The following is a 24,289-nucleotide window of genomic DNA, read 5'->3' on the forward strand; positions in this document are numbered from 1 at the left end:
TGATGTTTGATGGTAATGGATTTGTGGGCAGGATGTGAGAGGTAGGTATACCTAATTTATGGTATTCTGGAACTAAGAAAGGAGGAACCTGCGATTCAGTCTGGGGTTGATCTTTGTGCATTTTAGGTACCAACCCAACCATAGAAAGGTGATGATGGTTAAGTCTAATCGCATGAAGTGTAACATCTCCTACTGGAAAAGAGTTGAGATTTTATTTGTTTCTTTTTTTTTCCTCCTTTTTTTTGTGTGTGTGGGCATGCGCGCGCGCGCGCGCGTGTAGCAAGTAGCAGGGGAGGTAGCTCCTAAATACAACAGTAAAACCAGAGCCCAAGGAGACAGCATTAACAAGGAAGAGAGCTGAGACTTTCTTGACACCACCGCAGGCAGTTGAAGCCCCTTTGTTAAAATCCCACTGCAGCTTTGACTCTTGAGAGTTTGGGTACAAATTCCATATAGTTCAGTTTCGACTTCCAAGACCTTTCTGGGCTAACATTTGTTACTGAAAGCAATAGGCGACTCCTCTCTTACACATCCAAACTAGAACTTCGTAGATCCCTTGGGTCGCCATCACTTTAGTTCTTCTTTTTCTTTTCTTTTCTTTTTCTTTTTTGATAAAGAAATAGTATAGCGTTTTGCTTGTTAGAAAATGCTGAACATAATTCACGTCGAGGGAGCTGGCTAGAATAGTTAGCTCATTGGTAGGCTTAACTTATCAAAGTAACTTGAGGTGGAGCCAAGTGATGAAAGTACCTTTCCAATCTGCATTTTGATCATAGGGAGTCTTAAAAGGCTATGACATATGGGTCCTTCAGAAATCAGGATGAGAATCTTTCAGTTGCCGAAAACTCTGTTTAATGTGAGGTCCGCATGACAAATCTATGTTGAGTCTTAAAAAGTATTCTTTGTAAAAATGATAGACCTACTCGACCTCAATGAACATACAAAGGGAGGTCCAATTTTTAATGACTAAAATGCAAGGCAGTCTGAGTACAATTAAATCTAAGTCCAAGATGCAAGCTCACTTTGCACATGTTATCTTAAACCATAAGTTAATGTCGGTGATGGGGACAAGAAGCTTAGGATCCGTCAACTTTATAGAAGAACTGTCCATGCCAAGAATAAGCCAGATCCATAATTATATAACAATAATTGCCCAAACGTTGCGAATATTTATATCGACGCTTGCACCGCAAGAGGAGTCAATTTCCGGAATATGCCGCGTAGTAAATCCACTTGCATATCATATACCTTCAAAACGTTTTCTCCACCATCGAGCGTATTTTTTAGGCGCTGGACGGGCCTAAAAAAGCCATGCCGCGTGCTCAAGCTCCGTAAACCAGAGAAAGGGCAATCGCGGCCCCGCTTCCGGCGCCGTCCCTACAGTATCAGCACGTGCCACATCGTGCGCTGGGATGGACTCGCCTAATTAATTGCATCCGTGTTTGCTGTTACATCATGAACAGCATATATATATATATATATCCAGAGCATTACTTGCTATTAAATAAATAATATTCCAGTTTGGAGATTTAAATCCAAAAATTATAATTTTATTCAGATGAATGATAAATAGGTTATCATAAGATAATAATAACAACAGCAAAAAAACAACTATTCATTTTTATTTATTTTTCGTGAGAGCAATAGCAAACATTCATGCTGAAATTCTCGCTATCCATACGCCGGTGGCGGCCGTTATGCCGAACCTCGGATCCTCGGTACCTATTTCTTGCTGCTTGGAACTAAACGGCAGATCTCTGACCGTGGCAAGTGGTTGCTTGAGGCGCTGAAAGGCTGCAAGGCCCGTCGGACGAGTGAGGGAAAACCAGATCTTGTGTGCTGCCTACCGAACGGTGTTGATCACGTTTATCATTGTGAAAGGAAATAAAGAAGGAAAGAATGGGAATTATGAAAGAAGGGAATTAAAAAATCGGGCGGGTCCTATATATATGGGACAGGGATGGACCATCGGGTCCGGTGGAAGAAGCGGGGCGTTGGGGGACGACCAGAAGAAACCCAAAGTCGCTCCTTTGCCTTCCCCCCCCCGCCTTTTTCTCGCCGCCTGGGAGTAGGAGAAATAGAGGAAGAGAAGAGATCGGATCTCGCCGGGATTCGCGTCCTCCGGCCCGGATCTGACAGGTATCTGCGGTAAGATCGCGACCATCTTCTCCGATTCGATCTCTCTGGTTCTTCTTTCGTCTCTCTCTCGCTCGCTATCTAGATCTGCTTCCAATCCCATCCGTTCACAGGCTTTCCGGTCTCTGGAGGCGCGTCACCCTTGCCTGGTCTTTACGTACAAGGCGCGAATCTCGAGACGGAGGCTGCAATGTGGATGGAATCCGGTTTTCTTTTGTCTCTGGTTTTCTGTTTGTTTCGAGGTCGGATTGCTTCTTTGTGCTTCGAGTAGGGTTCCGACACCTGTTAGGGCAGGCGTGTTACAGGGTTTCTCTTGCATGTCATTCAGAAAAATCTGCGATTTATCCACAGAAAGTTGAAAACTTCGATAGGATTAGCTCTGCCCCTGTTTTGGTTCGGTTGTATACCTGTATCCGAATAATTTCCTTTTGTTCATAGCTTTGTGTCTATAATTTTGGACCACTGAGATAAAAATTTGCTTCGTTTACTGCAAAAACGTCCGTTCTGAAAGATTTTTGGCGGATCTCGTTTGCCTGTATCGTTTCCTTCTGTGCTTTGTTGCTTTTTCTTTTCCTTCGTTGCTTTGTGCAACAGTTTTAATTCAAGTATTTGTGTCTTCTCTGTTCTCTTTGTCCTCGCTTCTGCCTTTAATAGCTGTGCTTGTAAGGAATTTCCCATAAATTATTTTAACAAAAAGGAAATTTTACCACGTTCTTACTTCGAGTTGATCATGAGCTTAACAGTCAGTCATTCACTTTGTTAGATATGAGGACATGTTGTTCCTCCTTTTATTGTCAGCTTGAAGAATTTGGATTTGTGTCATGGTAGTTGGGAGGGGAAAAAAATAAACGCGTGCAGTGTTACATGGGATATATAGCAACTTATAGAAATGATTGGTGAAGAGGGATTCATGATCTCTAGCAAAAATTAAAAAAGAAAAAAGAAAAAAATAGAGGGATTCATGAAGCCAACCCTAAGAAGTTCAGTTAAGGCTTCATGGTCATGGTTATGGTTATTTATGGTTCACCTGCATGAGTAAGATGAATGAAACTTAACAATGTTTTGATGCATTACTGAGAAACTCAATGGTTTGGCTTCTCTCATTGATGGATCCAGCCTGTGTTTTGGCTGGATTGCAAAGCTGCGTTCCAGCTAGAGCATGACGACAATTTCCCCTGTCGAATTTCATGCTTCAAATGACACCTGCATAACCTTTTTGTGTTCTTTCCACCATGGCTCGTCCGCTGCTTTCAATTCCTGTGGGTTCTTGATTCCTTATTAATATCCTGTGACCCTTGCCTCTTCTTCAGTGCTTGGAAGGGATTGTTCTGAGGCCAGGTGGACAACCAACTGCGAGTTTCGACAGTCTTTGGATCCCTTCCTGAGCAAGGTGGCTTTCACTCTTCATTTGAATGTGTCAAAGTAGAGTTTTGTAGAGGAGATCTGTTCTCTAGCAGGACAGGCATATAAATATAGAGAATTGTCTTTGTGGTGCTGATCTCTACCGTTTTTTCGACAGGGGAAAAAGGGAACATTCCACCATGAAGGCACTAATTCTTGTTGGAGGGTTTGGTACCCGCCTGCGGCCTTTGACACTCAGTGTCCCTAAGCCACTTGTTGATTTTGCCAACAAACCGATGATTTTGCATCAGGTATTTGCTTTATATATTCATGTTGATGTTTGAATATGTAAGAGGAAAACTGAAATTCATCATTTTAATGCAATAGTTCTCTTTTTTATGGATCCTAGATTGATTGCTTTAGCTGTTGGTCTAACTTTAACATGTTGTGCCTTCGCTTCTATGTGATACATCACTTACTTCTAGATTAAGAAGATCATCTGCATGAAATCAAGAATTCTTATGGGCTTTTCCTTGCTCAATTTCTATTTATCTACCTTGCAAATCTTTCTTAATTTATATCATGTTAAAGCGTAACCACTTGAAAATTAACCTTTTTTTTTTCATTGTTAAGAATTTATTGCTTCTGGATCCAGTTAACGGGCTTTTATGATCAGATCTTTCTTTCTATAACTTATATATCATTATATTGCCAACAATCTCTATAGATTTTGCAGATTTGGATCACCTTTTTCTTGTATGGCATCTATTTCTAGTGGTAGAAAGAAAAAATAAGTCGTCAAGCTTTACAGATAATTGAAATAAATTGAATGGTCCTTTTCTTAAGTCATAGTTTTAGTCTGAAGCAAGTGACTCTTAGCTGTCTCTGTTTAATACTTTTGATTAGATTGAAGCTTTGAAAGATGTTGGAGTGACAGAAGTTGTTCTGGCCATCAATTATCAACCAGAGGTAAAAGCAAGAATCATCCATCCATATCCACCAGTTCTTTTATATCTCAGCGGATCATCTTGCAGGAAGTTTCTGCATGCCCTCATCCGATGTCTCTTTTCTCAGGTTATGCTTAACTTTTTGAAGGATTTTGAGAGTAGGCTTGGCATCAAAATCACCTGTTCCCAAGAGACTGAGCCACTAGGAACAGCTGGTCCCCTGGCTCTAGCGAGGGACAAGCTTGTAGATGGATCGGGGGAGCCTTTCTTTGTTCTCAACAGTGATGTCATTAGTGAATACCCATTTGCTGAACTGATCAAGTTCCACAAAGCCCATGGTGGAGAAGCTACAATTATGGTTACCAAGGTATAGTCGAAGTCCTAGAAATTCTTTCCTCTAACTAATTGTGTTTTCGCAATCTCATCTTTTTTGGTGGTGTAGGTAGATGAGCCATCCAAGTACGGTGTTGTGGTAATGGAGGAGGAAACTGGAAAGGTTGATAGATTTGTAGAGAAGCCAAAGATATTTGTCGGCAACAAGATCAATGCCGGGATTTACTTGTTGAACCCATCTGTCTTAGACCGCATCGAACTGAGGCCCACCTCAATTGAGAAAGAGGTTTTCCCCAGAATTGCAGCAGACCAAAAGCTTTATGCCAAGGTCCTACCAGGTTTTTGGATGGACATCGGACAGCCAAGGGACTATATCACAGGCCTGAGGCTCTATCTAGATTCTCTGCGTAAGAAATCTCCATATAAGCTAGCTGTTGGTGCCCATATTGTGGGGAATGTGTTGGTGCATGAGAGTGCTGTTATTGGAGAGGGATGCTTGATTGGGCCAGATGTGGCAATAGGACCAGGGTGTGTGGTGGAGTCTGGAGTAAGGCTGGCAAGGTGCACTGTGATGCGAGGAGTACGCATCAAGAAGCATGCGTGCATCTCCAGCAGCATCATTGGGTGGCATTCCACAGTTGGGCAGTGGTCTCGGATTGAGAACATGACAATCCTTGGAGAGGATGTACATGTGGGTGACGAGGTGTACAGCAATGGTGGCGTCGTTCTCCCTCACAAAGAGATCAAATCTAGCATCCTGAAGCCTGAGATTGTCATGTGACAGATGAATGTCCAATGCAGCCGAGTATGCGATCCGATTCGAGTTATATGGTCCTATGGGGGTGCCGTGTGCCTGTTCTTCTCTGCAACCGTCAGTCAGTCTATTAGCATACATGTTTGATTTAGAGCTGGGTTGTCAAAGTTTGTAGCCAGGTCTTTAGTTGAATCTGTAGATAGAAATGCCAGCATTGAAGTTCTAGTTTTTTTATTTTGTTACCAGTTCCATTGATGTGTATTGCTTCATTTATTGTTCTTTTTCCTCTTTTTCAAGAATAATAACGTGGAAATGGTTGGGTCCGATAATTTGTTATCCCTTCTCAGAAAAACATTTGTAATCGTATCTTGTGGCCTGCTGACCGCTTGACTGGTAGGATCTGTCTCAATGATTTGTAGCGGATCTCTGTATTTTGTTATGTGATACAAGCTGGTTTTATGATATTCGGTAGAGGGCGATGATGGCATTCAGCACGTAATCTTTTGCGATCCAATGGATTGGATATGGGGGACTGGGAGTGGAACATGTTTCGAATTCTGACAGAGACTGAATAAGACACGTACACATCAAAGACTATTCCAACTAATTTTTGTAGTTGATTTCTGTACCCTGTTCTCAAATGCCATGGTGATCTGTTCTTGTGCGCTTCGAGCAATTGCCTGGTTGCCCATCTTCCACGCTAACCTAAATACATTTAAAATGACCGCAGAGAGAACCTCTATTCGACAATATTTTTGGATACATCATTTGCTTTAGGGGCTCTGGCAGGCCAATAAGGCAAGAACCCTTGAACAAGAATGGGCTAACCTTAGATCTTTCTAAGTTGGCTTTGCAGATGCTCTTTTTAATGTTTTATTACATTGCTATTTTTCTCTTTTCTTCTCCTTTTCATTTTCCTCAATAAATAGCGGGATAATCAATTTAGATTTACCACAACCAGAGATACTTTGAGATGCAGCTGCCTTTTTCTTTATGATGCAAATGCATCTGCTATTCTTTCCCGGCAGCTAGAAAAGCCTACTGCTGCTATATGCCTCACGTTGGTTATTCAGATCTATCACTGCTTCAAAATTTTAGCTCGACTTCCTCTCTCTCTCTTCCATAATGTGACTGGCTATATTTTGGGATCTTCAATGAAGCTCCCATGAACCTGGAGACAAGAATAAAACTGCCAGAATAAGGAGCCGAGTACATGCCCAGCCTCTTCATGCTTGCAAAAAGCTGCATGATCCCAATGGACTGATCTTTGAAGTCTGAAGAAGCATGCTGATGAGATTTTCCCTTTGATAAAATATAAGGTGATAGGAATTTAGGTGATAATAATGATAAGCATTAGGTGATAATAATGATAAGCAGGCTTTTATGAAAAAAAAGCTCAAAAGAATCGCTGCGCAACTACCTGGGTTTCTATTTGAAAAGCCACATTTGTCATTCCTTCCGAGTACAAACAGTATTGAGCATGACTACGGACGGATGATATGGCTTGATGTCAACTTTTTTTCAAAGATTAAAATAGTTCAAACTCAGATATAACAGACAACAATTAGAATATCACAAAGGAAACTACTACAAGATTAGTCAAACAGATGGTAGAAAACCTTCACTATATGTAACAACCAGAAGTCGTGGTGAAAGCTAGTGCAATGGGATTATGGAAGTCCAATACCAGCCGTACGACAACTGTGGCTCTGCGGCAGCCAACGTTCCTTTCTAACCACCACTATCACACTTGCTACAGGACAAGGCATAGCAATATAACTGATAGGATTGTAGCGACCGTTGCCTATGCTAGAAGGGAATGGCCACTTAGCTGTCAATGCTTCACACAATAGTACGTAGTCATTGAAAGTTTAAGCTCTAAGGGTTCGAAGCTAATCAAATCCCATCACAAATAGCATAATTGGAAACCTAAGCTGCAATGTCTCCTAATATACAAGAGGTGTTCAAAAGTTTAAGCTCAGGCATCCTTGCCCAGTTCAAATCCAATCACCAGGCTAAGAGTTCACGGTTGGTGACAGTCTAGCCTCCAACATCTCTTGTTCTCTACATACCTCACCCTCACTCCAGCTCCTCCCCACGTCAATCCCGTTTTCAAACCTCCTCCATAAATCCTCTACATGGTATTATTTATTCTAATAACTTTTACTTATTGTTCTTATGTTTATACTTGATGTAGCATATTCAATCTTTTTTAACTATTTATACCATTCTACTTTTCTTGTTTTGCATGCTGGGCAGAATTTTTATTTGTGGTTCATTATTTTCTTTCACTATTTATTTTTAAAATCTTTTGTGTTTTTCAGTTTACCCTTTTTTTTGTCCTCTTCGTCTTGTTCTGTGTTTTTTAGGCTTTTATTATTATACTTAGTCGTTTTTTTATTTTTTTTTATGTTTCATATTTTTTATTTAATTGAATTTTCTCATTTTTCCATATTATCATTTTCTTTCTATCATTTTAGTTTTGTATCATGTAAATCCAATATAATTTTATTTTTATTTTTTTTAATATTCCTGTAATAAGTTCCATGTTTAACTTATTCTCTTGGTATGCAAATTTTGCTTTGCATTTTCATTTTTAAATTATGCTGTCTTTTTAATTCCTTGTGAGATCTTGTGAATATCTTCTTCTATATTTCTGTATCTCATTTATATTTATGTTGCATTATCTATTGACTTTTTCTAATTAATTTTTAAGGTTCAACTTTTATTTATATATTAGAAATACAAATAAATTAATAAAATAGATAACGGACAATCTTTAAGTGCTCATTTTCTAATATCTTATGATTTATCTGCTTATCCCATTTCAAACTATACGGTTGAAAAAAGAATTTCCATAAAGCAATACCGAGGATGCCTTATGCATAAAAATTTGAGATCTCCACTGTGGAAACCTCCTCAGATTCATGAAATCACCTGGCAGTGAAACTCATCAACTCAAAGTTTATCAATACCAAAATCCATGAATTAAAACTATCTAACTTGACTAAGACCAATTTTCACCGACCCACATTCTATTTTAGAAAAGCAAACCTAAATTAATAAGTATACTCAGCATCAGTGTAAATATCACACATTTAAATCAACATTTTTAGGATTTATCTTCTCTCTACAATTTCAGAAATAGCAACAATCTAAGGAATTCTCATAAATCATAATAGAAAGTTAAACAAATTTGCTGGCCAGGCAGGATGGCTTGAAACTCGTGATAGTTTAAGCATAATGTGTAACTGAGAACTCAATAGTAACAGGTAGGTCCATCAAACATTCTTGGAACTCTGAGAATGACAATGAAAGAAACATTTTGTCCCAAAAAATTTACTACTACAGCAAAAACATATACAAAAGCAGTCAAACAGATGCCAGGAGCCAAAACATCACTAGCGAAGATACAGCGATAAGCAGCCATGTGAGAAAAGCCAATACAATGGAGATCTCATATCTGCCACATGAGAGTTGAGGATACCTACTGCAGAAGCCCACATCTCTCACAAACAAAACAGTCACACCTGCTGAAGAGCATGCTGCGGCAAGCGATAGAGTTGCTGTTACCTGTATTAGGTGAGAATGGTTGCTTCCACGTCACAGTAACATAAAAAAGAGGGTTCTACTATTTGGTTAATTTCAATAAGTATAGATAAAGTAGCATTGAAATGGAAACTTAAAGATCTAAGAGAAACATGTGGCAATGGAAAGGCACTATTGTAAAATGAAGATTAACTAGGCCCAAAGGCAGCGTATAGTGAATTTGTTGCACAAATCAAGAGAAGCATATAAACATAGCATTTAAGGCATGGATGTAATAGTTAATTTATGCATACGAACTATTTCAACAACTTTTTCCAGGATTTGACATCTTTGTTATGTTCTGGCCCTGTCTTGCAATCCAAGATAATTTAGCTGAAAATTCCCAAAAAATAATTAACAAATTGAAAAACTGAATAGAATAAAGTGACTTCAAGATATATGACATGCAAAAATGGAGAACAAAATAGATTAAGTTCTCATGGAGGCACAAAAAAGAAATCTAACATCCAAGTGCAACTCAGCCAACAGAAATAACAAACTTAATGATTAATATGATGACATCTTAAATGGATGATGCCATATATAACATCCTAACATATGCCTCTGTTCTGCAAGTTTATGACAGAAGTCGGCTGTTCTCAACTAAAGTAAGGTGTTTCGGATAGATCCAGTTCAGATCACCTCCAAAATTGTGTCCATAACAATGTAACAAGTAGTAATTTCAATTAGGTCTAGCAAAAATGATTAAAGTGGAAATAAAAAAAAGTCTTTTACATATGCAAAGCACGGGTAAAGTTCACTCTTTATACCAATTTTGGACCGTACGGGTGTATACCTAGGAGCACTTTCTGATATATATTTAAGAACTATTGTTATCTATCAATAAGAAGCACTAAAAACTCTGATCTTCCAACAGTTTAGTTATTGAAAAAATATATAAACTGTAATTAATTATCTAACAAAAGATGTATAACATTAAGAATTTAGATAGTGCTAATAAGAAACGACAGCTACCTTTGCGGTGCTCATATCTCCTCAAGAAGAGGGAGAAACATGATTTATTTGGGAAGCTAGCTGCAACAAAGCTAGTTAACAAAAATAACAATGAACTTGAAAATTAAGTCCCGACTTTATTCTGTCAAAGTTTTTAAATTTAAAATACTTTTATGTTAAAGACTTCTAGAAACCTTAATCATACTTGACTACATACTTGCCATAACCAAAATCATGTGAAAAACAAATGCAGAAAGACGGCTGGCGGGAAAAGTCTGAAATTTTTGTAGTTTAACCTGTAAGATCATAAACAGGATATGACAGACTTTGGGTACCCTAATAAATGGATTTGTTTATATGAAAAAGTGAGGACCAAATATATAAAAGATAGCACACTACGTTCTTCAGTTACAAGTCTTGACATATAATTCAAGGCATACAGATATATCTCAAAAACTAAGCAAGCCTTCAAAAGGGCACATGAAAAATGAAGTGAATGGATGACAGATAATTACCCAGTCACCAACCACGAACAAGCTTACTAGCACAGGGTTATGCAGATCTCTTTTAATCCTCAAAGCATAGACATCAAGACATGCAAGTCCCAAGCTCCACAATGCTTGCAGCCCCATAGAAGCAATCAAGTAGCTGAATGCAAAAGGCATCATCATCAGCTCATACAAATTAAAATGTCAATGTCATCATCAATATAATGTCAATTGCCCCAAGTGAGCTTTTTTTGGAAGGATGATCTGCATTTACTTTATTTCGTGGAATTGTCATATAAGAAGCATGAGATTATCCAATTTGCTTTAAGCTGCTGAAAAAGCGTGGAATTTACTGAAAAGAATCCCTTACTAACCAATGCCAGGTGGTCCACACCAACTTTCATTTATGTTTTAACTCCTATGGTGATCACAGTTAGAAATCAAGATTTGAGTTCATTTTAATATCTAAAAAAGCTAATCAACAATGCGGTATCAATCACACTAAGCTAGCACTATATCACACCTGGACAGACAGAAGGGATCTCTTCCCTTATTCAACATATAATCAGGAACCTAATAATAGTGTACCAGGCTCCCAAGACTGAACTTACAGAGTTCTTTTATTCATATTGTCTTGAAGATATGCAGTAACAGTATACTAGCAGCATATTAACAATATGTACATTTATTTTCATCTTATATTTCAAAAACAAAAATGCAGTGTGAAGATTTTGTAAATAGAAGGTATGGCATCCACTAAGGCCAAGCAACACCAAAATTTGCCACCCTATTACCAGAGGAACCCTGGCAATTATAAAACCAAAAGATATTTTCACATCATAATTGAATCTTAAGCCTGAAAAAGTTCCAGCTGCGGAAAGTCAGGCAGATTCAGTGACAATGATATAGACATATTATGGAGATGTACAGATTAGGAAACAGAGGTTGATGACTTTTGATGTTGAACTTGTCCCTGGACCAAAAATTCACTCATAAGCCATAACCACTCCCACACCAAAAGCAATTTGTGCAGTTGTCTGTTCCTTCAGTCTTATGGTATACCAGTTCTTTCCAATTGTCCAGTGCATTCCTTTAAGGTGCCATTGAATTTATTAAAAATTGGCACTTAGCATGTAAGTTAAAACATGATATTAATTTATAGCAGTGCTTCGGTCAAGTGGCAAGATGAATAAGGACTGTCGACTGGATTAAGATAGCGTTTGATTCAACAGTCAAATGTGGACCAAGGACATGTCATATTTTGTAAGAATATTTCACCAAAACCTTTCACCATGGTGGTGGATTAATGTCTTAAAGGATGCCATATATTGTAATATATTGTAATACTGTTATTTTACTTATTAACTTGACAATTGAATTTTCTTTACATTGTTACCCATATCAACAACAAGGAGTCTTGCTCAGCGACAAAACAACGATCAACTTTTGGAATTTGTATTTTTTTTTTTTAAATCGTGATAATATCGTTATCCCAGACATGCAGTGAAAATATTTGTAGTAGTGCCCTTTTCCTGATCAAAAGTATGCACAATGTGGCAACCCTCATCTCACAAGATCTCGTCTATTATGATTATTTGGAAACTAGGACAAATTTTCAAACCTTGTCATCTTACTTGCAGACTCATTCTTGAGGCTAACCATATTCAGAAAAAGTAGCATGTTATGACAACAACAACCTCTATCATTCGAACCGCAGACACTTGACAGAAATGATTTCCATAACATTTTTAATTCTATCTGAAAAATGGAGGTCAAGCGACAATCCTCTCAATGCACATCAATGATCCACTAATCGTCCAACTAATTCCTTTAAACTCAAAAACTAACTCATACCAACATCACATGTCCCCAGTGGTGTTACAGTGCACAGCCCTACAAGATAGCATGTCATTCCTCATACTATTATCACTCAAAATACAAGCTCTAAGCTATAAGCCATCAACTTCAAATCCCTATAAAAGCATAACAAGAACAAGCGAAAAATCTAGCAAAAATATACGAGCAAATCGAAGCACAGCAATTTGGTGCAGCTAGATTGGATTGATCAATCGAGTCGTATGTGGGATTACAACAATTAAGCTCCAAACAGAAAGCAACTCCAATTCAATTCAAAACAGATAGGAAGGGAGGGGAGGGGTGTTACCAGAAAGCGGTGTAGTTGGAGAATCCAAAGGCCGAGAGCATCACCCCAATCGAAGCCCCCGCGAAGGCGCACTGCCCGGTCCTCAGCAGTAACCCGCTCCAAGTACCCGGGCTCCCCACCACCACCTTCATCTCTTCCCTCACCTCCTCCTCCTCCTCCTCCTCCTTAAAAGAACCCTAACTAAAACCCGACAAAACCCTAGATCTCTCCCAACCGATGGTGGATCTCTTTTCTCTGAATGTTCTTCAAACTCTAAATTAATTTCTTCAATCCGAACAGTAACCGGTCGGTTCCCAAGATTCCTTTATGGAGGAGGGGAGAGGCCGGGGGATTTCAGCTCCTGCCGAAGGGCAAAATGTCTCAGCCTATGTTTGGTTTGGTCGGGAACGAATAAAGAAGGAATATTCTACACTATTTACCAAAAAAAAAAAGGAATATTCTACACACCGTTCCGTCTCTTTACTCTTTTCCTTTTTTTACTTTTTTTCTCCTCCCAATCCCATCATCGTCCATGCGCTGCTAGAAACATCATCGATGATTCTTTTTACCTTCGATCACGAGTAATGATAGGGAGAACGCGTCGGAAAATTAGGGCGCGGGCAAAGTTTCACTGGCCATTATAGTTTGCACAAATGTCAAGCACACATGACACATTATTGCAGCTATTTACAGTGTATGCGACAAGAATATCAGCTTGTTACCTCTTTTTAATTCTTTCCTTATTTGCCACTTCTTTTTCGATTTTTCGCCAAGATTTTTTGAATGCAATTCCTACGTCGATTTAATGATCTGGCCTTGCTGGATATTCTAGTAGCCCGAGAATATTGCCTTTGCTATGCTTGGAAATCTATTGATTTATAGCATTAAACTAAATACAATGCATCCAGATTTGATGAAGCATCCCGAATCTTGATGCACCTCAAAATCAATCTTTACATGAGGCAAACCGACTAATAAAAGCTCGCCATCTAGCTGCGGACTGGTTAATCAGAACTTGCCATATGGTCGATCCAAAAGGCAAACATAGAGTCTTCTATATTTCAAACTGTCCTTCGAACTAACAACAACTCGGTCGTGATCATTAATTATTTTCTAACAAACACGACACACAAGCAAATCCTTGAGACCAAGAATCATGGGCATAATTCGTAAATGAGATATGTGGTTTGTTACCTTATCGACTAACTTATAATCCTATACTACTCAGTGATGGACTCTGATCTTTGCTTATATATTGCATTCGTGGAGGCTCTCTAGGTAAGTTTTTTCTTTCTTCGATTATCTTACATTATTTCTCTGCTCCTCTAGGACCTCCTCCTATTGTTGAGAGCCATATTTGACTTAAGTATTGGAGGATCCCCCCAGGCATGCTCATGCTCAAGTGGATGGATTTTTTATTTTTGTTGTCTTAAGTCAAAGCTAGCATTGGATGTCAGGTTCCTCCGGCATCCAATGCAAACTCGTAGATGCTCGATGTCGGGATCATTGCCAATCGAGCACAAGCAGCCATTGAAATATTGTTGTGGAGGCATAGAGTGATCTTATACAGTCTTTTCGATTGGGACAGTAGACGAGTCGGGATCTCCAACAACCCCGTTAACTCAATGTCTAGGCCGGATTGGTTTCCAACGGCAACACATCATCATACTAACCTAATTTTAAAAATCAAAATTTCTATTATCTCAAGCATTTTATTTAGACGTGGCAATTGCTAAATTCAACAATTTTGTACCGTCGACACAACAACCATCCTCTCATGTCAGATCTAATACGAGTCTACATGAATCTGCCGACTCCATAACCAAGGTCATTAATACAATCATTCAAGCTGTAATTGCACCTCGTGTATTAAGGTATGATCAACAATAGTTTTTTTTTTTATGTCAATTCTTATTAACAATATATCATCATTTCGTGACTGCTGCTAAATTTTAAAACCCCTGCACGAGCACCGCCTTAATTTTCCACCAAAAAATACCTATTGGGCGTGTTTGAGAGAAACCTTTATTCCCGCAGAATCGGGCGCAAGGAGCCGCTCTTGGGCTCCCCGTTTCTTCCCCAGAATTCTACTTCTCAGCATGATCCAACGCGAAGTTTCCAAACATGCCCTAAGTAGCAGGTACCAACGAGCGGCGCACAGATTAACACCGGGCCGCCAAGTGGCACTAGAACGGAACCCAGATGATGTCATGGCCATCGTCACGGGAACGAATCCTGACGACCGTCTCAGGATTCAGCGGCAAGCTTGGCCCAATTTTGAATACCTCTCGTTGCGGCCGACAAAAATCCCTCGGCAGCGCTCTCTTGAAACAGTGATGGATCGAGTGCCTAAAGTTTTGCCACGTAATCATCCTTCCAAATCCGCGCCTCAGGGTATTTTTAAACTAAAATGCGAAGACAAAAAGAAAATATAAATCATATGGGCGGCTTGATTCAACTAAAACCTACGTGGCAACGATCCGTGAACGGGAGGAAGCTTTAAATAGGCTCCTGAGCTCCTTTCCTCGTGCATCTTTCTTTGTGAGCCGACGAACTCCTCACTCTCAGAGATGGCTAGGTTTTTCACCCTGAACACTGGGGCAAAGATTCCTTCGGTAGGTCTGGGAACCTGGCAGGCGGATCCCGGCGTCGTCGGAGATGCTGTAGTAGCCGCCGTCAAGGTACTAATCTCTCTCTCCCCCTCCCTCCTTGGTGTTTCTTGGTTCCGATCTTTCTTGATTTTCTTGTTGTGTGAAGTTTTCAAAGACTTATGTCCTTCCGGTTTTTCCTCTTTCTTGGGGTTGGGTTTTCTTCACGGCTTGATCCTGATTAAGATGTCATTTTCCATGACCTTCTTGATTTTTTTTTTTGTTTTTCGTGCTTTCAAGATTATTGCTAGTCTCTTTTGATGTTCTTTGAACTGGCGACATGCTTTCGCTCATCAGATGGGAAGTGCGATTAAACTTGCGAAAAGTATGGTCGGTTGTTTTGCTACATGTTTCTGAGGGTTGTTTTTGTTGAATTTAATGCAAAATATTCGATTTTCTCTTCGAACACCCACTTGGAGTGCAAATTAGTGATTGTTCTCTGATTCTTGGCACGCGTTCGATTTTGTTTGAGTTCGCGAGTCCTCTAAGGCTACCAAGAAAGGACACGACACTCCTTCTTCCCCCAGGTGGAAGATTAATTTCACGCAAGATTCTTTTGTTTCTTTTATATGTGGTATTAAGCCAAGAAAGGCTCTGTAAATTTTATTTCTTTTGCTTCACATGGAAGATCTCCGATAGTATTCGAAGTTGCTGTTGATTTCACAACCTGATTCTATGTTCTTTAAAGAAATTGTAATTGATCTCATGTTTCCCATGCCAGTGCACGTAGCTGTGGATCAAAGGCTGTAGAAAACTGTGATCTCATTTTTTTTTTCTTTTTTGTATCTGAGACGAAAATATGTGTCCGTTTTCGTTTTTGCTTAATAGTCTGATTCCAAGCATATTTGCTAGGACTGGTTTGCTTTTTAGCTCTGAAATTTATGTTGCCTTTATGATGGTGCAGGCTGGTTATAGGCATATTGATTGTGCTCGAATATACGACAATGAGAAGGAGGTATTTTAGTGAACACTAGCTTCAAGTTATTCCTTTGTAGCCCTAGAAGGCTTCTTTTAGTGCGTGCTTTTTGCTTGAATGCCTTTTATCTGATATCATGATTACATTAGAACGATACTGGAATCATTAGATGAAAACCTGTCTTAACCAGGCAGAGTTTGGTGTGTGCGCTATGGGGCAGCTGAATCATTGTTTTTTTTCCTACAAAGCTGTTAGGAGTTGGTTCTAGAGATGTACCTTATTCTCATACCAATGTTTGGTGCAATTCTTGTTTAGCACTGTATCATATGAACACCCAGTTTATACCCTGTCAAGGGTATGATAAAACAATGCATTTTATGAACTTTATTTCAAATATTTGTTTTTCTCATCACATTATCATGATAGTTTTACAACAGTGGAGAAACATGTCTTATGCCACTACGGTACATCTTTTTGCTTATATACTTACGGTGCAAAAATTGCATTTATAGTATAGATTTTTGTTTTTGTTTTTTCTCTGAATAGGCAGTGCTGGTTAAATTCCACATTACTTGAAATATATCATGTATATTGTTTTATTGAATCATAAACTAGCTTTAAAATTATTACTGCTCATGAAAATAATTATGGAGAAAAATGTCTTGAAGTTCATGGTTAAAAGAGCTTGAAATTTGTTCCATTTTGTTCTACACACAATGAATGACTTTATTTACCTTTTTGGAAAAAGGGATATACTGCATTGATGCTTCTTTTGTTGTTGTCTATCATAGTACATCATATGATAGACCATGTAAACGTAACATTGCCAACATTGTCATATCCATGCTGATCATACCCCCAAGATTCGGATGGCTTGTATCTTGTTGACAAGCCAACAAACAAATCTGAAAGGACAAGATTTCTTATGGAAAAAGGACGTAATAGAAACCTACTCTTATCAAACCTTCTAAGATAGGCCTATCTCTCCCTAAAAATTGGCATGTTTCCATATGTCTCATTAAAATTTGGCACGTATGCATATATCACCTTAACAATTGGCTTGTGAATGCCATCAAATTTTTCGTTTACTTAAAAGAATAATAACATTTTTTGCTCCATAATGTGATATGAACTTGCAAAAGAAGTTATACTAAAAATAAGCTTCAATACAGTTATTAGAGTCCTTTTATATGTTTCAACTTTCAAGACAAGTTATGTGCTGATGTGGTTGACGTTTCTCCGCTACAATACAGTGATGAAGGCCAGCCTTATGATCCATGGTGATAGAAATCTTGGCTTTATCCTTAACTTTCTCTTTAATTTACACAAATTTTCCCCCTTGAAGAATTTAACAAACAAATAATACTGGTTTGGATTGCGAGAACGGTATCAGAAACAAAGCCAAATTAGTTGTTTGATACTTTGACAGAATGTTATAGCAAATGCTGTGGAATGAAATTTAAACTTTCACTGCTCTGTTCATCTTGTAACAGCAACAAGCTGTGGAACTTGACCTCTTTCATGGAACCTTCTGAACAGTTTACCCATATCCATGCACCGTCCTTGTTAGCCTCTCCAAGGGGAACTAACAGAATAAGAACAATAATACAACAACATACCAAAGGTAATTTGGCCTAAATTTTTGAAATCGCTCGTTCCATCCTTACTTTCCTCTTTTTATAAACAAAACATATTCAATCTTTTCTGTTGGTTTTTTACCAATATGGAAGGAGATAGGAGGTACTATGGCTAATTATCTGGTAAGGCAATAGGCAGCTTCAGTTCAAGTCGAACCTTGTTTTTTTTAATAATAATAAAAAAAAATTGGGGTGGGGCAATAGGCACCTTTATGCCTACCTTTTTATGGTTGCAGTACTGATCTTTATTAAAAATTCTGGGCCGTATCCTTTATATTATTTTGATAATGGAAACATGCACTGCTATTTAGACAACAATCCCTTCAAGATAACATATATTAGATGCCTCTCATGGTAGGGAGCTTTGTAGTTTCTAAAGCATCATATGCAAATTCTAAGAAAATGCAGATGCACCAGAAGGAAAGATAAGGAAGCCTGAAGGGGGTTGAAAAGGGGTGGGTGGACTTCTGGTACTTTGCTGCCCTGTCTCTTGGATGTTCCTTTTAAATGTTATTTGTTTTTATGATCATCTAACTTAGAAAAAAAAGCGGTTACTTTCTGCTTTTGAAATGACAATTAAATGTGTCCCATATTTGACAAGCAATAAAGTAGTATATCAGAAGTCAGTTGAAACAATAGGTTTGAGCTATTAAAAGAAATATATGATCTAATTATTTGGCAGCCGAAGGATTTTATCAGAGGTATATTAGGTCTATCAGAGGCCTAGTTTAGGGCTGCTGCTTTCAGAAGGTGAGAATATGGAAAAAGAGTTGCATTTAGATAACTGGTTCAGAACTCTGATTGTTACATCCAACTTAGAAAGGTTTGTTTATCAAATATTTGCAGCAGAGAGAGAGAGTAATGCTCCTTTCTTATAGCATTTAATTAATAAATGACACCACTAGAGGTATGCGTGCATAAGTTTTGTATGTTTTATGCAACTTGACTAATCATTTGGCAGAAAAGATGACCTCTTGTTTTTCTATGTTTCCTTTTTCCAACTCTTCTTGATGACATAATGATCAATATTCAGCTTGCTATAGAAACATTGTAATACTATTTGTGATTATTATAGGTTGGTTTGGCTTTGAAGAAGTTGTTTGACGAGGGTGTAGTCAAGCGTGAAGATCTGTTTATCACCTCTAAACTATGGTTTGTTTTACTTCTTGTCTTCAAATATTTTCGTAGTCAATATGTATGTAATGGAGGTTTTAGAGAAGCTCCATCTCTTTGCAATTTTTTTCTGCTACTTCTCTATTAGCTAACAAAATGTAAAGTGATTTTCAGGTGTGGAGATCATGCACCGGAAGATGTGCCAGTGGCAATGGATTTAACTTTGAAAGACTTACAGCTTGATTATGTAGATCTTTACCTTGTAAGTTTTAAATAGTTGCATCTTTTTTTATGTCAAAGGTACTTATTTTCAGTGTAATAATTATAGTCGGTACCAAATATTCATTCATTTTTTTATTTTATGAATTTTTCATTATGTAATGCTCCCCTTATCTAGGGAAAAAACCATTATCTCCAATCCTTCTTTCTAGTCTAGTTATGTTCACCTTTGAAATAAATAAATCCCAAGAGCCATATTCTTTGTACTATATTTTCATTATTCTTTGCTCTTTCCAAGTAAGTATCAGAAACTATTGAAAAATGTCTTACAAATCCTACAAGCACCGGCTACCGAAAGTAGGCAAAAATTGAGACCAGTCGTCCAATTTATTGGTGTTTCCACCCTCCAATTTATTTAGGTGGTTGAAGAATAATCCGTCAAACAAACAACAATTTTTTATAATTGGAAACCATCTCATTTATTAGGAGTGGCAATTTACTCCGCTCCATCGGGAATTGGACCTGACCCAACCCTAATGGGGTGGGTTTTACCCGATCCACAACGGATTCGAGATGGGAATTGGTAATGGTAAAACCTGCCCCAAACCCTACCCGACCCATACCTGATCTGTTGCCATCCCTATCACTTGTGTTCTTTTCCTATTTGCCTTCTTCCAACCAGTTGTTATTTGGGTAGGGTTGTAATGCATGCTTTTGATGGAGGCCCATCATTGAGAGTTGATGGAGTGGACAAGTGGACAAGAGGGTAGTGATGGAAAATTTGGAACATTTAGGAAAGAGAGGAGGAAATACAAGGGAGTTGTAATGGAGCATTTTAGTCAAAGAACACAAGCAATTGGATAAAAGAGCCAAAATAATTACATCTAGCAAGGCAATTTCTCTCACATTAAGATTTTTTCCCCCTTAGAGAGGGTGAGGATAATTTTTGATTGTAGGAGGATGAAGCTTTCTTCCCCTGTTTGATCATGTGCTAGACTTGTATTATGGATTCTCCTTGTGATCAAAGGTTATGCAAGGTTGGGTCCTATTGGGTATGTTCTATTGTGGTAACTTTACTCTAACATAATCAAAATCTAACTCTTGGAGACATCTTGCAAACCTACAGGGTCTTGTAGTCGAAGAATATCAAAGCTTGCTTATACCTTCTCTTTTCTTTCTTTATGCCTAAAATCACATGAGCTTAGTAATCTTAAGGATTGTGACAGACAAATTAAGGAATAATATGAACCATTCTCTTCCCTCACAGGCTGTAATTTCTCATATTACTTTGGCACATTAATTTTAGAAAAACGCCAAAACTTGCTTACACCTTCCCTTTTCTTTCTTTATGCCTAAAATCACGAGCTTTGTAATCTTAGGGTCAAATAAACTACGGAATAGTTTGAGCCATTTTGCCTCCCACACAGGCTTTAATTTTGTCATGTTACTTTTGACACAACTTTGAGAACCATGTTGTTCAAATTATTGCTGTAACGGCATCATATTTTTTTAACTTACCATGCTGCAAATTTGTCAAAGATCCATTGGCCAATTCGGGTTAAAAAGGGTAGTAGTGTCAGACCTGAAAACATGATGCCACTTGATATGCCTGGTACGTGGGGAGCAATGGAAAAACTATATGATTCGGGTAAAGCTCGTGCCATTGGTGTGAGCAATTTTTCTACCAAGAAGGTAGAAGATTTGCTTGTGACTGCACGTGTACCTCCAGCCGTCGTTCAGGTGGAATGCCATCCTTGTTGGCAACAGATGAAGCTCCGAGCATTCTGTCAATCAAAGGGCATTCACCTCTCTGTAAGATTTCAAGTTGTCAACATTGAGTTTTTTATGTTGCTTGATCTTAGTTTTGCACACCCATTTGCATAAAAGATAAATTTCATGGGGCCTCTTTTGCAGGCATATTCCCCACTGGGTTCGCCTGGGACGGCATGGATCAAGGGCAGCAATGTACTTACAAACCCAATTGTGAGCATGGTTGCAGAGAAATTGGGCAAGAGCCCTGCACAAGTTGCATTGCGTTGGGGGCTTCAAATGGGTCATAGTGTGCTGCCCAAGAGCACAAATGAAGCAAGGATAAAGGAAAATTTGAACCTTTTTGATTGGTCCATTCCTGACGACTTGTTTGCCAAGTTCTCTGAAATTGAACAGGCAAGTAATCCTTTTCCTAGTTCCATATTTCTTTGAGTTTTATAATCTTGGCTTAATGGAAAAATTCTATCCTTGAGAATTGTCTATCATCTCTATATGCTACCTCCCAACCTCCTATGTAAAACACTAGTCTCAAGTATTCTTTAGCCTTTAGGTACTTTTAGCTGTGGATGAAAGACTATTTAACTTCTGAAAAACATTAAAAAATACTAGATGTTATTAAAACAATCAATCAGTATTCTGCCTTAGATGGTTGATCCTCACAACATTGTATATCAATTTCTCAGCCCCATTACTGAAAGTGCATTTTCTTGATTTCTGGCCCATAAATTGGAATGTACCAATTCTCTGTCAAGCGTCCTTGTTTTGTTAGATGAACAATGTATTTGATAATATGCAAGTATAAACGTAGTTGGCTGATAGCATTAGCACATGTGTTGCACAATCACGTGCATTTTCTTAGATTGTGGTTTCTTAAGTCATTACAGAAAAAGGGGTCATAGGATAGGGTATTAATTCTGCGCCCAAGGCCCTTACTTTCTCTAGCATGTTAATTTATGCCCAAGGCCCTTCTCTCTCTCTCTCTCTCTCTCTCGGTGCAAGCGCACGCGCGTGCATATGTGTCTGTCTATATGTGTGCATGCGTGCACATACTCAAGCATCTCTCTGAGTTTCTCCATGTCAATTCCAGGCAGTGGTACTCATCCATTTTCCTTGTGAAATGGGTTGCTATAGTTAAGAGAAGATTCAGAAAATGAAATTAAAAAGTTGGAAGTCATTTTCTATAAACAATGATAAGAACTTTAGGAAGTAATCATTATTTTAACTCACAAAAGTCCCGTTGATTTCCCGTCATTGTAAATGGTCTTTAAGTAAGAAATGGTCTCCTAGTTATTACCAAAAGTGATTATTTTTATTTTGTAAGGATCAATGAGATTGCTTCTTTCACTTTTCCTCGGTGGGAAAGATTGTGGAACCTAAACCTTATTGAGCAAGAGAAAAAGGCTAACTGTATGATAATGATAAAAGGAGATTTTACTGCTGGTAGAAGTTGGAAGTCTAAGTTACGTAATTTTTGTTCCTGAGAGATCTTGCGGTTTGTGATGTACAGGCAAGGCTGATTAGAGGCAACTTTGCTGTTCACCCTCAAAGTATTTACAAAAGCGTGGAGGAACTCTGGGATGGCGAGATCTAAGCAGCTCCTTTTTCTGTTACAAGTTCCTCAACAGTAATGTTTCGCCCGGCACTCATGCAAGTCTAAGAATGAGTTTATCCGATTCTAGGATATACACTCCCATCTTATCGACTTCAAGTGCGTAATTGTCTAGTTCTTTTTTGTGCCAATAAAAGGCACTGTAAGACGTGTATTGGTTGGCAAACATGTAGTGTTTTCTTATAATATCAGATATATGATCAGCTGGTTGAATAGCTCAAAAGTAGTTATAAACTTTCCAAATTTATTATGAAACAAATAACCAGAAAAAACAGATTTTTCAAGAATTTTTATTATCGTCTAACCGTTACAGATGCTTTTTCCTATGTTGCAACCAAACATAGTCTAAGAGTGAAGGTTGAGGAAAATCAAAAGGCATGCAAGTTTCCCGCTTACAAAGGTCACTGGAAAAATAAAATAGAAACATCTTGTCTTATTTCAACATTATGCACTGATAAAGTGAGAAGTTAGAATATGAACTTAGAGCAAACCTACTGGTACGATTGAGCTATCTAAGTATGATGTCGGTTTTAGTTAGATTTATATGAATTTGGTAATATTGACTTAATTTGATTGGAAAAATGTTTAATAGACTTTGGTAGACCAAAAAAAACACAGCTAAGATTTATGGATGCCCTATGAGATTCCTGAGAAAGGAAGGCATCGATCTTGATCTAAACCCTAAAAACAAATAAATATAAGATTATTGATGGAGAATTTTGGTAATCTAGTTTAGAGTACACCACCAACAATAAAATGTCTTTAGAGCCTAGAGAATCAGTATAGCAACTGCTCAATTAATATAATGTCGATGTAAATCAAATCAATAAGGAAAACCATATGAGCTTATAAGGGACCTATCTAAAGGTCGGTAATAAGTAATCTTTGATAGAGGTGTCAATAAACCATCGTGCTCGTCCTCCATGTAATTCTTGCAGCTTGTATCTCTGCCACCCATAATTGGACAGGGGTATAATTGGATAGGGGTTGTAGTTTTCACGTAAAAAAAGATTCATCTTCCTTTGCACGAATCCACCATTGAATCATGCAGTGGTCGCTTTAAGATCCATACAGATGGATTGATGAATGAGTTAGGAATGTTTTGAGATATGTGTAGAGTGTGCTTTAATGGTTGACATCGCGAAAGAAGATCAATCATTCTTTCATACGAAAGATACAATCCGGACCTGATAACCTCCCATCCACCTACATGCGTGCGAGCAATGTAGGCCTTAGTTGATAATTGTTCGACTACATGCCAGCCTAATATGCTCCCATCTCATGGAGGGCCAGGATCCCTGGGTGATACCCAAAATGGACATAGGATTAGCTAGCTTGTGCGGAATCATGTACCCAAACTTGTAGTATTTGTGAGATACGGTCCAAGCGTTTGTATGCTTTCGGTTTAATTTCAGCCACTATGGGGCTTGATCAAGTGTGCTTTGTGCGCTCCGTGACTCGAATTTGAATATTTGATGGGCAAAATCAAGGTGCAGCATACCAGAACGAACAGAAGAAGATATCCAATCAAGTCACACGGAAGACGTCCGAATCGATCTACATCTCTACATGAGATGAATCCACTTAGAATCAGCTTTGCATATTACAGGGCAGGCAAGTAATAGAGTCTACTTTGTTCTCAATCTTGTCCTTTCTTCGGACTTGACCTACCGGAAAAAAAATCAGGAAGATA

At 38.3% G+C, this 24,289-nt stretch overlaps 3 protein-coding genes across 6 annotated transcripts; 2 read left to right on the forward strand and 1 right to left on the reverse strand.

Annotated features, from left to right (window-relative positions):
* The first annotated feature begins 1,914 nt into the window (after positions 1 to 1,914).
* LOC103716763 (putative mannose-1-phosphate guanylyltransferase 1) lies at positions 1,915 to 5,863 on the forward strand. Of its 3 annotated transcripts, XM_026808346.4 has the most exons (7): positions 1,977 to 2,148; positions 2,250 to 2,342; positions 3,447 to 3,526; positions 3,656 to 3,788; positions 4,384 to 4,446; positions 4,552 to 4,791; positions 4,867 to 5,863. In XM_026808346.4, the coding sequence occupies exons 4-7, from the start codon at positions 3,678 to 3,680 to the stop codon at positions 5,536 to 5,538; spliced, it is 1,086 nt and encodes a 361-aa protein (XP_026664147.1). In that variant the 5' UTR covers positions 1,977 to 2,148; positions 2,250 to 2,342; positions 3,447 to 3,526; positions 3,656 to 3,677; the 3' UTR covers positions 5,539 to 5,863. The 3 variants fall into 3 exon arrangements, with proteins under 3 accessions (XP_008803133.1, XP_026664147.1, XP_008803135.1); XM_008804911.6 differs by lacking the exon at positions 2,250 to 2,342 and having other exon boundaries at positions 1,915 to 2,148; XM_008804913.6 differs by lacking the exon at positions 2,250 to 2,342 and having other exon boundaries at positions 1,977 to 2,139.
* A 2,861-nt stretch (positions 5,864 to 8,724) lies between these two features.
* On the reverse strand, positions 8,725 to 13,093 carry LOC103716764 (CASP-like protein 5B3). Its single transcript, XM_039133125.2, has 3 exons — positions 12,706 to 13,093; positions 10,569 to 10,701; positions 8,725 to 9,084 (listed from the first exon to the last, which is right to left on the reverse strand). Exons 1-3 carry the CDS (start codon positions 12,834 to 12,836, stop codon positions 8,884 to 8,886), a joined length of 465 nt encoding a protein of 154 aa, XP_038989053.1. The 5' UTR covers positions 12,837 to 13,093; the 3' UTR covers positions 8,725 to 8,883.
* Positions 13,094 to 15,196: 2,103 nt separating this feature from the next.
* LOC103716765 (NADPH-dependent aldo-keto reductase, chloroplastic-like) lies at positions 15,197 to 22,819 on the forward strand. Of its 2 annotated transcripts, XM_008804917.6 has the most exons (7): positions 15,198 to 15,365; positions 16,237 to 16,287; positions 18,961 to 19,037; positions 19,173 to 19,260; positions 20,757 to 21,029; positions 21,132 to 21,383; positions 22,495 to 22,819. In XM_008804917.6, exons 1-7 carry the CDS (start codon positions 15,255 to 15,257, stop codon positions 22,576 to 22,578), a joined length of 936 nt encoding a protein of 311 aa, XP_008803139.2. In that variant the 5' UTR covers positions 15,198 to 15,254; the 3' UTR covers positions 22,579 to 22,819. The 2 variants fall into 2 exon arrangements, with proteins under 2 accessions (XP_088569817.2, XP_008803139.2); XM_088713691.2 differs by lacking the exon at positions 20,757 to 21,029 and having other exon boundaries at positions 15,197 to 15,365.
* The last annotated feature ends 1,470 nt before the right edge of the window (positions 22,820 to 24,289 follow it).

Source organism: Phoenix dactylifera, chromosome 17 (genome assembly GCF_051530095.1).
Source record: "Phoenix dactylifera cultivar Ajwa chromosome 17, Ajwa_hap1_PhDact_Kaust_v1.1, whole genome shotgun sequence".
NCBI lineage: Eukaryota > Viridiplantae > Streptophyta > Magnoliopsida > Arecales > Arecaceae > Phoenix > Phoenix dactylifera.

Bases quoted from the DNA above. Each gene is read 5' to 3' on its own strand.
- LOC103716763 (XM_008804911.6), top strand. From the start codon at position 3,678: ATGAAGGCACTAATTCTTGTTGGAGGGTTTGGTACCCGCCTGCGGCCT. The intron at 3,789-4,383 runs GTATTTGCTTTA...ACTTTTGATTAG, and splicing joins AACCGATGATTTTGCATCAG to ATTGAAGCTTTGAAAGATGT. The intron at 4,792-4,866 runs GTATAGTCGAAG...TTGGTGGTGTAG, and splicing joins CTACAATTATGGTTACCAAG to GTAGATGAGCCATCCAAGTA.
- LOC103716764 (XM_039133125.2), bottom strand. From the start codon at position 12,836: ATGAAGGTGGTGGTGGGGAGCCCGGGTACTTGGAGCGGGTTACTGCTG. The intron at 10,702-12,705 runs GTAACACCCCTC...TTTTGCATTCAG, and splicing joins TCCAACTACACCGCTTTCTG to CTACTTGATTGCTTCTATGG. The intron at 9,085-10,568 runs GTAATTATCTGT...CACCTAATACAG, and splicing joins TGTTCGTGGTTGGTGACTGG to GTAACAGCAACTCTATCGCT.
- LOC103716765 (XM_008804917.6), top strand. From the start codon at position 15,255: ATGGCTAGGTTTTTCACCCTGAACACTGGGGCAAAGATTCCTTCGGTA. The intron at 21,030-21,131 runs GTAAGATTTCAA...CCTCTTTTGCAG, and splicing joins CAAAGGGCATTCACCTCTCT to GCATATTCCCCACTGGGTTC. The intron at 21,384-22,494 runs GCAAGTAATCCT...TGTGATGTACAG, and splicing joins AGTTCTCTGAAATTGAACAG to GCAAGGCTGATTAGAGGCAA.